Source organism: Staurois parvus, unplaced genomic scaffold, assembly GCF_062004578.1.
Source record: "Staurois parvus isolate SC_StPar_1 unplaced genomic scaffold, SC_StPar_1.0 ptg001066l, whole genome shotgun sequence".
NCBI lineage: Eukaryota > Metazoa > Chordata > Amphibia > Anura > Ranidae > Staurois > Staurois parvus.
In genome coordinates, this window is record NW_028318862.1 from 2,560,016 (window position 1) to 2,572,501 (window position 12,486).

The 12,486-nt window shown below is 42.4% G+C and overlaps 1 protein-coding gene across 1 annotated transcript in view; it reads right to left on the reverse strand.

The window, feature by feature from the left end:
• The window catches only part of DISP3 (dispatched RND transporter family member 3), a 205,456-nt gene that overhangs the window by 61,316 nt on the left and 131,654 nt on the right, over positions 1-12,486 (reverse strand). Inside the window, exons 11-12 of the mRNA XM_089658398.1 lie at positions 6,023-6,145; positions 5,481-5,617 (exon numbers count right to left, since the gene is read on the reverse strand). Of these exons, the coding sequence (XP_089514524.1) occupies positions 5,481-5,617; positions 6,023-6,145 (260 nt within the window). The remainder of the gene's footprint in view (positions 1-5,480; positions 5,618-6,022; positions 6,146-12,486) is intronic.

A 12,486-nucleotide genomic window follows, 5' to 3' on the forward strand; every position in this document is an offset into this window, starting at 1 on the left:
GAGCGAGTTTGGGGTGGAGGAACTAGACTGTCCTGCACAGAGTCCTGACCTCAACCCCATAGAACACCTTTGGGATGAATTAGAGCGGAGACTGCGAGCCAGGCCTCCTACCCCGAAATCAGTGCCTGACCTCACAAATGTGCTTCTGAAACTCAATGTTGAACCCTACGGACTAAGACTGGGATGCCATTAAAGTTCATGTGCGTGTAAAGGCAGGCGGCCCGATACTTTTGGCAATATATAGTGTAGTATATACTGCATATGTTAAAGTGGATCTATACTCACCTTCTATCCAGTGATGTGCCGTCCCAGGACTCCCCATCAGCCAGTTTCCAGGACTCGATTGCCGTCTGCTGTCATTGGCCAGGCCGAGATGCTGTCACTCGTAAGCATGCACGGAAATTCCATCATCTTCAGCACTGTCAAATTTGTGCAGTGAGCTGCATGTGCGCAGCTCACTGTACAGGGTGGACAGGCAGGTAAGTAGTAAGACATGCTTTGCCTCTTCTGCATTAGGCATCCTGCTTGTCCACCCATTTCCATTTCTTAGCATAAAGTTCCAATTTAATGAAGGATATAAAATCCAAGGTATAAAAAAATAATAATTTCAGGTTGTAAAAATGTAAAGGACTGAAAAATCCATTTTGTTAAATTATAAATTATAGTGACACTGTGAAGAGGGATGTTAAAATCACAACTGAATTTATGTTCATATTAATGCTTGTATATACAGTATGTATTGAATATTTCAACATTACTCTATGGCAGGGGTGGCGAACAAGTTAGACACAAAGAGCCAAAATTTTAAACTGTGAAAGTCAGAGAGCCACACCACGCAGTGACCTGCCAAAACAGACAAACACTCACATAAAAACACATAATTAAAACCATATTATTCAGATGACTGCTGACCTTTGGGGAGGTGGGGAGCAGGTACCTGAATTTGACAGGTACCCGCTCTTACTTCCGCAGAGTTTTTGTGTGATCTTACCTGTTCCTCGATCCAGCCGCGCGCCCTCTTCCCGGCTTCTGTAATGGCGCTTGGCATGACAGCCGGGTGCCCAGTGCGCATGAGCGAGAAGCACTTGCGCTTTGTGATTGGTCCGGCGGCTTCTGGGATCTGTCATGTGTCCCAGGTACCGCCTTACCATTCACAAAAAGCACCGCTTCTTGTGCATGCGCACTTGGCACCCGGCTGTCATGCCCAGCGCCCACACTACAGAAGCCGGAAGACAGCGCGCCGCTGGATAGAGGAACAGGTAAGATCAAAGAACAAAGAAGTAAGAGCGGGTACCTGTCAAATTCAGGTACCCGCTCCCCACCTCCCCAAAGAAAGATGAAACTTGGCAAAGAGCCACAGTATACAAAATATAAGAGGCAAAGAGCCGCATTTATTTTGGCTCGAGAGCCGCGTGTTCGCCACCCCTGCTCTATGGTATCACTATAAGTTGTAATTTGAGAAAATTGATTTTTTAGTAACTTTTTATAATTTTTTTTATAACATAGACCTTTATATCCTTCTTGAATTTGTGAATACTTATATATATATATATATATATATATACATACACAATATATTTTTATTTTTTTTTTATTTGCATTGTAGCCCTGATGAAGGGGGAGTGTGAACTTTAGAAACATGCTGGCTCTTTTATATCGTTGATCATCCTTGAGCCTGGGTTCACACTAATGCGGTGCGAATTCCGCACTGCATCATAATTGCACTCCGTTCATGCAAACTGCTGCGGGTGTGTATGTTAACAACACCCCGAAATTGGTTCCCAAAACGTGGTGTGATGAGCAGAATTGGATTGCACGGATGTGAATACCCATGCGATCCAATTCTAGCGCGGACAAAAAAAGGGTCCTGCACCTTTCTGGTGTGGATGTGGTGCGATCTGAGATATACAAAATGTATGGCTCAAATTGCACCACACAGAATTCGCATGTGATTTGCACAGGAATGCGATGTGGTTCCTATGCGAATCACATGTGATATGCCACACTGCAGAAGTGTGAACCCGGGCTTAAAATACTTTTCTGCACTCTATGCTACATTCTTTATGCTATATGCTATGGCAATGTTGCATTTCACATATGACAGCAGTCTATGCATAAGGGCTCGTTCACACTTGGCTGTTTTACCAACGCTTGCCAAACGACCCTATAGCGTTTGGCAAGCGTTGGTCCGGCATTTGCAGAGCGTTTAACGCTCCGCAAACGCCGCATGCGCGGTTTAGCAGCGGTTGCTAGGCTTGTGCCGAGCGTTAATAACGCCCCACAAACGCCTATAATGCAGTTTGAGTGGTGTTACCGCTCCGCAAATGCCCCGCAACCGCTTCGCCACCACAAACGCCGGCCGGGCGTTTGCGGAGCAGCACCATAGATGAGAATAGGAGGCTTCAATGCCTCCTGACTCGACCAGAGGCATCCGTTTTGTCGCAATGCAACGCAACATGACGCAAACGCTCCCGTTAGAACAGCACCATGTGCTGTAATGTGCAGAATTGGCAGAGGCGTTTGGGAAGCGGTAAAAACGCTTCCCAAACGCCTCTCTGCCGCCTGCACACAATGCTAGTGTGAACGTAGCCTAAAAGGTAAAAAAATGTGTGTGTTGCTCCCCCACAGCCCCCCTAATACTCATCTGTGCCCCCTCTCAATCCACCAATGTGCATGGAAGCGTCGACTGTCCCGGGTCTCTTTCTCCTCATTGGCTAAGGCACAGCAGCTGGAGCCATTGGCTCCCACAGCTGTCAATCACAGCCAGTGAGCAAAGGAACAGAGAGTGGGGCGGGGCTGAGTAGCAGCTCTATGTGTTTTATGGATGCTTAGAGTGGGACTCGGATACGAGGTTGCACCAGTGCCCCTATAGCAAGCAGAGGTCAAGGAGGAGGAGCCAGGAGCGCTGGCTGGGGACCCGAGAACAGAAGGATTGGGGCTGCTCTGTGGAAAACTATTACACAGAGCAGGTACGTATGACATTTTCCTTTTTTTTTAAAAAAAAAAAGCTTTAATATCACTAATACACCCCAAAAATACAAAGACAACAAGAATAGTAGTTTTCCCTTCTTTCAAACATATTTCACCTAAGAAACTCAATGAACAACTCTGGGAGATTTGTCAAATTTTACAGAAATCTCTCAACTCATAGCTATTATCTGGGAAAATAATAATCCAAACTCCCCCACCTCCTTTTTTTTTTGTTTTTGATTTTTTATTTCTTTGTTTGTTCAACTGTTTGTTTTGTCAGTGACAATGGAATCACTGGGATGAGAAAGATAAAAGTGTGAGGCATTCAACAGAAGTTTAGAAATATTATATTTCATTTACAGACTACTAAATTATGTAGGAAAAGATGACATCTGTCAAAAGCATTAAAAACAACCAAACAAACCGGGAACCCAACTGAAAAACGTTTCTACATGAATCTTTTAGCAGCTATAAAAGAAACATGCAGGCTAATATTGCCAAGCTCCTTTTGAAAATTACAGTTGCCTGGCTGTCCCTGGTTTCGGTATTTCAGGGACGATGTTTCAGAACAAGGAGCCAAAGAGCCACTTACAAAAACTGCAGGCAGGGAGGCTCTTCATTGTAGTAGAGACATGCAATGTTGTAATGTACAGTGAGCCGCAGAAGTGCAGATCAGTCCACATTGCAGCACAGGGCCTGTCTGCCAGGATGGCTGAACTTCTTTGCATGCACAGGAGGCACATCATCCCTTGCTGGCCGATTAGGATACTCGCAGGACAGCACCTGGAAGAAGATGCTGGTGCCAGTGAGGGACGATGGACTCTTGAAGAGTGGGTAAGTATTGCAGAGTTATAACTCTTCTTAAATGGAATTATTTTGTGCCAGGAGTTCAAATGTAACAAGGGGTAATGTTTTAAAACAAACCCTTGCTAACCTCTGTAGCTTGAGGGAGCATGCAGAATATCATCCTCAAAGTTTACAATTTACAAGAGATCCAGGGAAATCCTTTAAGTCAAATCAAAGCACGCTGGTCTCTCCCCATACATCTGCTCTGTATTTCCATTACAGATTAAAAGGCTGACAGGATGGAAACTCACTTCTGGAAGAGGGAAACAAATCAATCTAATCATATAAAATATTGAGGATGAATTATTCCACAATAACTGCACATACAGAGATCGGTGAGAGTTTGTTTAAAAACATTTTTACTTCTTCAGACTAATCAAATTGTTTATTTAATGTCCATAGTCTTGATACAGTTCTATTTGTAGCCATGGGTTTGGTGCTCTCTATTGTTATTACATCTAGTGCATCTCACCTGACTGGCCACATCAAAGTTAGGAACTGTTTCATTGTGCTTTTAGATTGTGTCAATAGTTCTAAGCACTTTTATGACATAAACAAAAGCCATCAACACAGACCTTAACTCTTTTCCGCCAGCAGCCATATATATATTTTTGTGTGCTACCATATATATGCACTCAGGGAGCATTGCTGAGTTGTGCTGGGAAGGCACCTAATTGTACATCCCTAGGACTGGGATGGCTCTGCCACTGACACCTTCCAGTCACATAGCAGCCATTGGGACCTGGTAGGTTGTACTCCTGACTATGAAATCACTGCAACAGCCAATCACAGTTATCTCATGACCGGGAAGCCCAAGTAACGACTCTGGAATTATGATCTCCCCTACAGGACCAGCTCCCACCAGTGGGAAATGGTAAATATTCAAGAAAAATAAAAGAATGAACTTCACAGACTCCTCATTGTAGAAACACATTTTGGATCCAGAGCATTTTGATCTACGCCTTCCTGTTAGAACAGTCCAGGCTGGTGGCACCACCGCCACCTATGGCAATAAACCTGCACATTCATTGGACTATGGAAGAGCAACAGCACACTAAAAGTATGAGAAATTGGATTTGTCACCTCATCTCAGCTAATATCTAAGTGGAGGATGAAAAGTAAAGAAGCTGTATCCCCTTGGATGGGAAGATAGATCTAAGACAAGCAAGCTTGGCCCATGTAGTTTTAGGTTGTTGCAACTTGCAAGTGAATAGATATGGTGAGAACCCACCCTGGGAACACACAAACACACACACACCAATGGATACATAATCTCTGTAATGCTCTGTTTTACTATATCAGTAATTGGTAACTGTATTACATATATTATTTATGAGCAGATTTTGGTCCCATTGGTTACTTTGCGGTAAGATCGGCATTATGCAGTCCTGCCCCTCTTGCCCTGTCATGGGCCTAAATCCTCCTCCTACACTCCTCACAATATAATCTAAATGAAAAATCTAGCCAATAGAGTGAGACTGCTTAATGTAATGACTGGGTGGAGCTGGGAATTGGAGTTCAGACATCTTACTGCTGTAATGCAAACAACGGATAAAAGACCAGTGAGTGACTAGACCTCAAAGAAAATATTGATTTTCTTTGAACTGATTCTTGAGCACTGTAGCCATTGGGGAATATTGCTGGTCAGCGCATAACTCCCATACCTGGAAAGAGGTAATATCATCGTCATGGGGCAAGGTGGACAGCCAGGGTGCTGGAGCCGTAGCGTTCAAAGACAGTCTATATATTGTAATCCGCCCTTCCCATGGGCACCTTGTAATGTACACTGTCCTCTGCAGATCTGAAAAGGGAGAGAAGAAAAAAAATCAACTTTTAGATACAGTCAAAAACTTCTGGCTGTTGCCATGTTCACCAAAGGAAGAAGAAGTAAGCTTTAGCATGGCAGACAGCCACTCTATTCACAGAATAAGCCACTTTGTATCAATTGGGAATGTATTCTAAACGAAAATTTTTCTAGATGTTTCCTAAACCTAAAACCCTAAGCAGTTTGTTGTCGTTGCCCGTCCTATTTTAAGACAACTGGAAATTAGCTGTAGGAGTGTTCTATGCCCACTCTCTCATCATGACCAATTCATGAGGCACAGGCTAGAGTCTACTACTGCACACAGACTTTTGCTCCTGATTCAGATCTCCAGAGCAGTTCAAAGCTGTTTCATGTTTCCCAGTTGGTCCTTGTAGTCATTACCTTCATGTCCGGTGTCACTGAAGACTCCATGTGAGCTCCCCATTGACAGCGAGCCTCTCTTCTTTTTGTCTGATGAGGTCCGGATGTTGTTTTGAAGGCTGCGAGGTTTCTCTTGGAATAAACCTGCTCAAAAGACAAAATATTGAGGGATTACCCTCTGTAGTACAGTGTGCTTCAATATAAAAATAGACATATGCAGCACATTCATAGCCAGTTTGAATTTTTCATCTATTTAGACCAATGAACACCTGTTTAAAGAACATACTTTTATATGTTAATTTTCTTAATTCTTTATGCATGTCTTTACTTTGACAAAAAATACAAGATGCGTCTCTAGAGTTTACAAAGAATGCTGGGATTTCTAGTGGGACAGCCCAGTGCTGTCTGGGTGCTTTTTGGCAGTCTATGTATAACTGACTAACCTAAATGTTCCCTATCTTGGCTAACTGAAAAAGAGGTGCTATGTATCTCTTCAGAATCATTCAGCAGGCTGTGCAATCTAATCATAAGGCTGCCTGCACAAAAAAAATACAGTGAACTAAAACAAAAGACAAATAATTACTGGAAGCAGTTCCCTTCAAGTAAAACTATAAAGTGATGAGTGGAGATCAATTGAAAAGCTCCTTTTCCAGTGGTAGTAGGTGATGCGACCTTTACATTGGTGGTAAATGAAAAAGGACTCTTTTACACTGACTTTTGGCAAAATAGTGTCCCCTTTGGTGGCCAGTGAAGGCCCCTCTTATATTGGTTTTCATTAAAATAACATCTCCCTACTTTGGAGGTTGGAGGAAAAGTGGTCAATGGAAAATTGCTCCCTCACATTGGTAATTAGTGGAAATATCGATCTCACATTGAAGGTCAGTGGAGAAGGGGTCCTTTAGATTGATCAGTGAAGAGGGCCCCTCTTACATTGGTGTTTACTGAAGAAGAGCTCTCTTTACATTGGTGGTTAGTAAAGAAGCACCCCTGTCACATTGATGGTCAGTGGAGAAGAGGTCCCTTAGAGTGGTGGCCAGTGAAGAGGGCCTCTGTTACATTTGTGTTTACTGGAGAAGGGCCCCCTTTACATTGGTGGTTAATCAAGAAGCACCCTTGTCACATTGATGGTAAGTGGAAAAAAGCCCCTTTCCACTGGTGGCCTGTGGAGAAGCGTCTGTTACATTGGTGGTCAGTGGAGCAGTGTTTCATTATGCTGGTGGTCAGTGACAAACACTGACAGTTATATTGTGTGGTGCTCCTTTTATTAATGGTTACTGGATCTAACTAGCCACTGCTGAGTGACATTGATTGAATTTACGAAGGCACTGCTAATATCCATACTAAGCAGCAAAAACACAAATTCAATCATTCTTCTAACTCAAAGAAACTTGAGTCTAGTATTTTCTCCGGTCTCTAAATAAACATTGATCTAGTTCTGCTTTACCCCCAGTAATCCATAACAGCCAATAGTATACAGATGGAAAAGTGTCTTCTTCTATAGGTGGTCTGTGGAGAATCACCTCTTATACTGTACATTGGTGGTCAGTGGAGGTGACCCTTTATAATGATGGTTAGTGGGAAAGACTGCCAATTATATTGGAGGCCAGTGTGGTTCCACTGCAAAGTAAAATTGGTGTCAAAATTACAAATGTACTGAAAGACAGGAGCTGTAACAGCAGCTGCTCACCGATCACCCCCTGAACTACTAGCAACCTCTTGAGGAACTTTCATTAAAGAAGACTGCAATAGAGCATTCAAGGTATCCTTTGTGATCATGAATTAAAAAATAATATCCATATTAAGTAGCAAAAGCACAAATGTAATAATTCTTCAAACTCAAAGCAACCTAAGCCTAATATTGTTTCTGGCCTCTAAATGGAAAGGCCTAGTTCTGCTTTATCACCAGTAACCCGTAACAGCCAGGAGCATAAAGGCCTTCAGATGTCTTCTCCTGTGGATTTCTCATTGGCTGCTTTGGTCAAAGCAAAAAATGGTTCATTACAACCAGAGTCTTCTTAGTACTTTTATGGTGTAACTTTTATTCTGTTGTGTGGAGGGAGGAGGCAGATTGGCGCCAAACAGACGCCTGTTAGCAATAATTTAATTTCAGCTAGCCTCCCTTGGGCTGGAACCTGCTTCCATCCTCCTTCTCTTGTTTCAAGTTTCAGGAAGAGGAGACACAGAGAGAAAATTAAGCTTTAGGCCAGGAAAGGTTTAAATAAAAGATGCAGGCAGGAACTGGCAGAGAAATCTGAGATAAAACTATGGATGCCTCATCTTAGCTTCCTGGCACAAGGTGGATGAAAGATTTAGGAGTTTGCTGCTTTTTTCCCGTCATGTCTGGGCTAGACGCACACTGCACAAAATGAATACGCAAAAGACAGACAGCCTAGGGAGCCTGGGCTTAAAGGAAAACTCCAATTTTTGTTCTATTTTACATGATCTCTGCAGTCACTTACTGAGGACTCAAAAGTGGGAAACTAAATTAATAAACGGAATAGTGCGTCTCACTAAAAGACTAGAAAAGCTGGGCTTCTTTTGGGAAACAAATGCCTTCAAGTGAACCTGAACGGAAACTAAACATGTTAAACTAAATCGCAGCAAAAGCTGCAAGCGCATGCCTTTCCTTTTATGATTCGTCACTGCCTCACTGCCAGGAACATATTTTACCCATCGTTTAGGCATGGCATGCTGAGACAGTCTCTGGCTTTTTAAATGTCCGGTATACTCCAAAAGTAGGATCTCTCTTACATAACTCTCAATCCTTTCCACCTGGGGTTATGGGTGTCCCTGCCCAATCTGCCCCTTCTCAAGTGGCACTGTATGCCAGGACTAAGGATGTGGAACTCATGGAAATGTCGACTAAATGATACCTTAGACAGGCACAACAGAGTATGGGAATTGTGGCATTTGTCCGATGACTTATGTTAAAGGTTCGGTCGTTTGTCTTTGGTTATTTGGATTTAAGTGTTGGGGGCGAGCTTAGGACACGAGGCATTATGGGCCACTTCTTGTCTTCTTCTTTCTCAGGAGTTATTATTTCCCCTCATTTTCACTTTCTTATTCTGCCTTTTCTTTCCACCTTTTCTCCTTTAATTCTTCTGAGCTTCTTTTGCTTGATTTGCATGGTAATACTTAATGTTCTGAGTTTTACAGTGCCTACTGGGAATGCTTCTCCTGCCGTGTATGGCACTGCTCTATCTATGATAATCCGGTATAGTTATTGTCACTGGCTACTTTAGCTGCTAGGTTGTTTCATTAGATGCAATCTTTTTATTTGTCCTACCTAATATTGTATAAAGGATGTTTTATGAAAAAGTGTGAATTTTTGGCATTGTAACCATTGCCTATTTCTCTTGAGTCTTTCTGTGTGTATACTATGCCTAAGGTCTACTGATAAAAGTTCAAAACAAATTTTTATTAACAAAAAAAAAATCCAGCAGGGAGGGTGGAAACCCACCACAAAGTAATGCCCGTAGCGTAAAAGAAGGAAAGAAGTAGCGCAGGGCAGGAATGACTAGGCCTAGAGTGGGAAGGAAGACTAGAAAGGGTTAAGTCAGTGCCAAGGGGTTTGAAAATATATAGGTGGGAGCTGGTTGGTAGAGGGAGAACGTGGGTGGTCTCTTTGGCACCTTTGGGTGGGGTGTCCTGGGTGGGGGGCAGTCAGTCGGAGCTGGACGTTGGTGAGTGAGCTTCCCTCCCGCCCTCCCTATTTAGTGAGTATTGGGTTCCTCTACGGGGAATGGGGGTTATGCGGTTAATGGGCGGTTTGTTGGTCTTTGGAGGCGGGTATTATCTTGAAGGTACAGAGAATGGTGTGGGACCCATTGGTGGTATGGTGTGCCCGGGGAACATTCCAGTTAACCAAGGTTTAACTGGAAGGTGGTGGTGCTGCACTGCGGACGGTAAGGTTGTCTCCGAGCTGGTTGGTTGCGGCTGGAGGCCTGGTGGTATATGGGGTCCGCAGGTGCATTTCAGATAATTTTTGGATGGTGCCTTCGAAGACCAACAACAAATCAGTATGTTTTTCTGTTATAAGGAATGGTTTGGTGTTTAAAACGTGTGGTTAATAAAAGGCCGCGTTGGCCATTTTACTCCAAATCGGTGTCATGTTTTTATTTAAGTAAGAGTTATAGGTAGGGGGATCTGGATGAACCGATCTCTGGTGCACTAGTCATGGGCACAGCAGGTGTGAAGAATTGGGAGCTCAACACAGAAATCTCACCAAAAGGGTCCCAGAGAGACAGAAAAGACTGTCAGGTGGTTTAACTATCCATCATGCACCAAAAATGTAAATACCAGTTTTGGTCCGATTTGACATTTTAAAAATTAGAATCAGAATGATCCCTAAAGAAAAACATTTAGGGATGGCCTTAGGTATTAGAATCTCTGTTCTTAAGTTGTGTTCATGGTGCATCCTTACCTAATACGGTTTGTGCTTTTATTCACTTGTATTCTGTCCCTGTCAGGTGGGTAATCCTCCAGTGTCTACCAAACACTGAAATATTAGATTGGATTGAATGACCCTTTAACACAGTGGTTCTCAACCTGTGGGTAGTGACACCTTTGGGGGTCGAACGACCCTTTCACAGGGGTCCCCTAAGACCATCAGAAAACACATATTTCCGATGTGTAAAGAGCAGCTACTGTGTAGAAAGCAGCTGCTGTGTTGAAAGCAGCTACTCTGTTAAAAGCAGCTACTGTGTTGAAAGCAGAAGTATTGGAGGTAAAACGACACTCATGAATTATAATTAATGGGTAAATAATTTTATGGTTGGGGGTCACCACAACATGAGGAACTGTATTAAAGGGTCACGGCATTAGGAAGGTTGAGTTTGCCACAGGTACACTTTACAGTTAATACAAATAAAGGATAGCTCTAGGCATATATAAATAATCTTTGATTACCAAGACACTGTGTGCTATGTGCCCTCGTCCCTTAAAATAAGCAAATTGAGAAATGCACCAGATAGCAATGGACCTTTTTGAGGGACATATAAATAAGATAACAACACTATATACAGTATATAAAACCATACAGTTTATTAATACATCATTAAAAAGAGAACATGGATAACATCAGCATAAAAAAGAGGTCTGTCTAAGGGTTTACACAAATGTCAATATCCAGTATGCTTCACGCGTAAACTTGACATGTTTCAAATGATCTTCTTCAGGAGAACTTGTGCATAGTATCAATACGATGGAACCCACAATATGTCTTTTTAAAAGCACAAATATGCACAGTTGACTGGAATCTGCATGGTGTAAGGAGTCACTCTTCCACAGAAGGTTTTTTGTCATGGAGCAACTCGAACCGTATGTCAAAGTCAATACTACCAGGACCTTTATTCTAGTGTCCCAGGCCCTATGTGTGGAAGAATCAGCAGGATCGAGGGATGTCACTGAAGGTCATTCGAAATGCGTCAAGTTTTCATGTAAAGCATACTGGATATTAACGTGTGTGAACCCTTAGAATGACCTCTTTTTTATGCTGATGTTATGCATTTTCTCCTTTTAATGGTGTATTAACAAACTTTATGGTTTTATATAGCATTGTTATTCTATCTATATGTCCCTCAAAAAGGTCCATGACTACCTTCTGCATTTTTCCATTATCTCCAGTCATACTCTTTTACATTTTAGAGTGGGTAAGGGTGAGCTATGTTCTAAACTTCCTATGTCCTTTACTGGAATAGAAGGTAAGAGGAATGTTCCCTCAGTACTACAAAGAACGAAAAAACCCAGCAGAGGTTTTCACTTTTCCCAACTTCATCCAAAATTAATTGTATCTAAACAAACAACAAATTTGTTATATTTTTACAAATTACTGGTCTTCAGATATGGTGGCCAATTTTTTTTTTCTCCAGATATTTTTTTCTTTTTAATTGGTAATCCTTCAAATAACACAAATCCTGTCCTGGGGTGACAACACGTAGTATGCTGTACCTAGAGAGGAACATTGTTGTCACCCAAAGGCAGAATTACACAGCACTTCTCCCTGGGAACCAGGTAGGTGGCAAGGGTGCAGAACAGGTAGAGAATATAGGAAGATATATATATATATATATATATATATATATATATGTATACACACATAATCCAGAAGTTGACACTGCACACATGTCAGTGAGAAAATGGGTCCTGGGTACTCAGCAAAAGAAAAAACAAAATATAGATTTATTTTATTTTAATTTTTTTTGCTCTCGTTTTTTGCCCACTCCACCACTGTATTTATGTGACTGCTTGCATTAGGGGCATTCATCCCTGTGCGCATATGCCTGAAATGCTAGTACTGCTCGGTACACCATCCAGCCCTGTCCTTCTGCAGCAGCTATCAGCACTTTTACAGGCTGCTACTCCATAAGGGCTAAACAGTGTGTTTGAACCTTCCACAGGCATACAAAACGCCAAATCCCATACACTGGGGCTAAACACCCAGTGTGCAAGAGGCAAGAAGACCAGCTCCAGCTAAAACTTTAAAC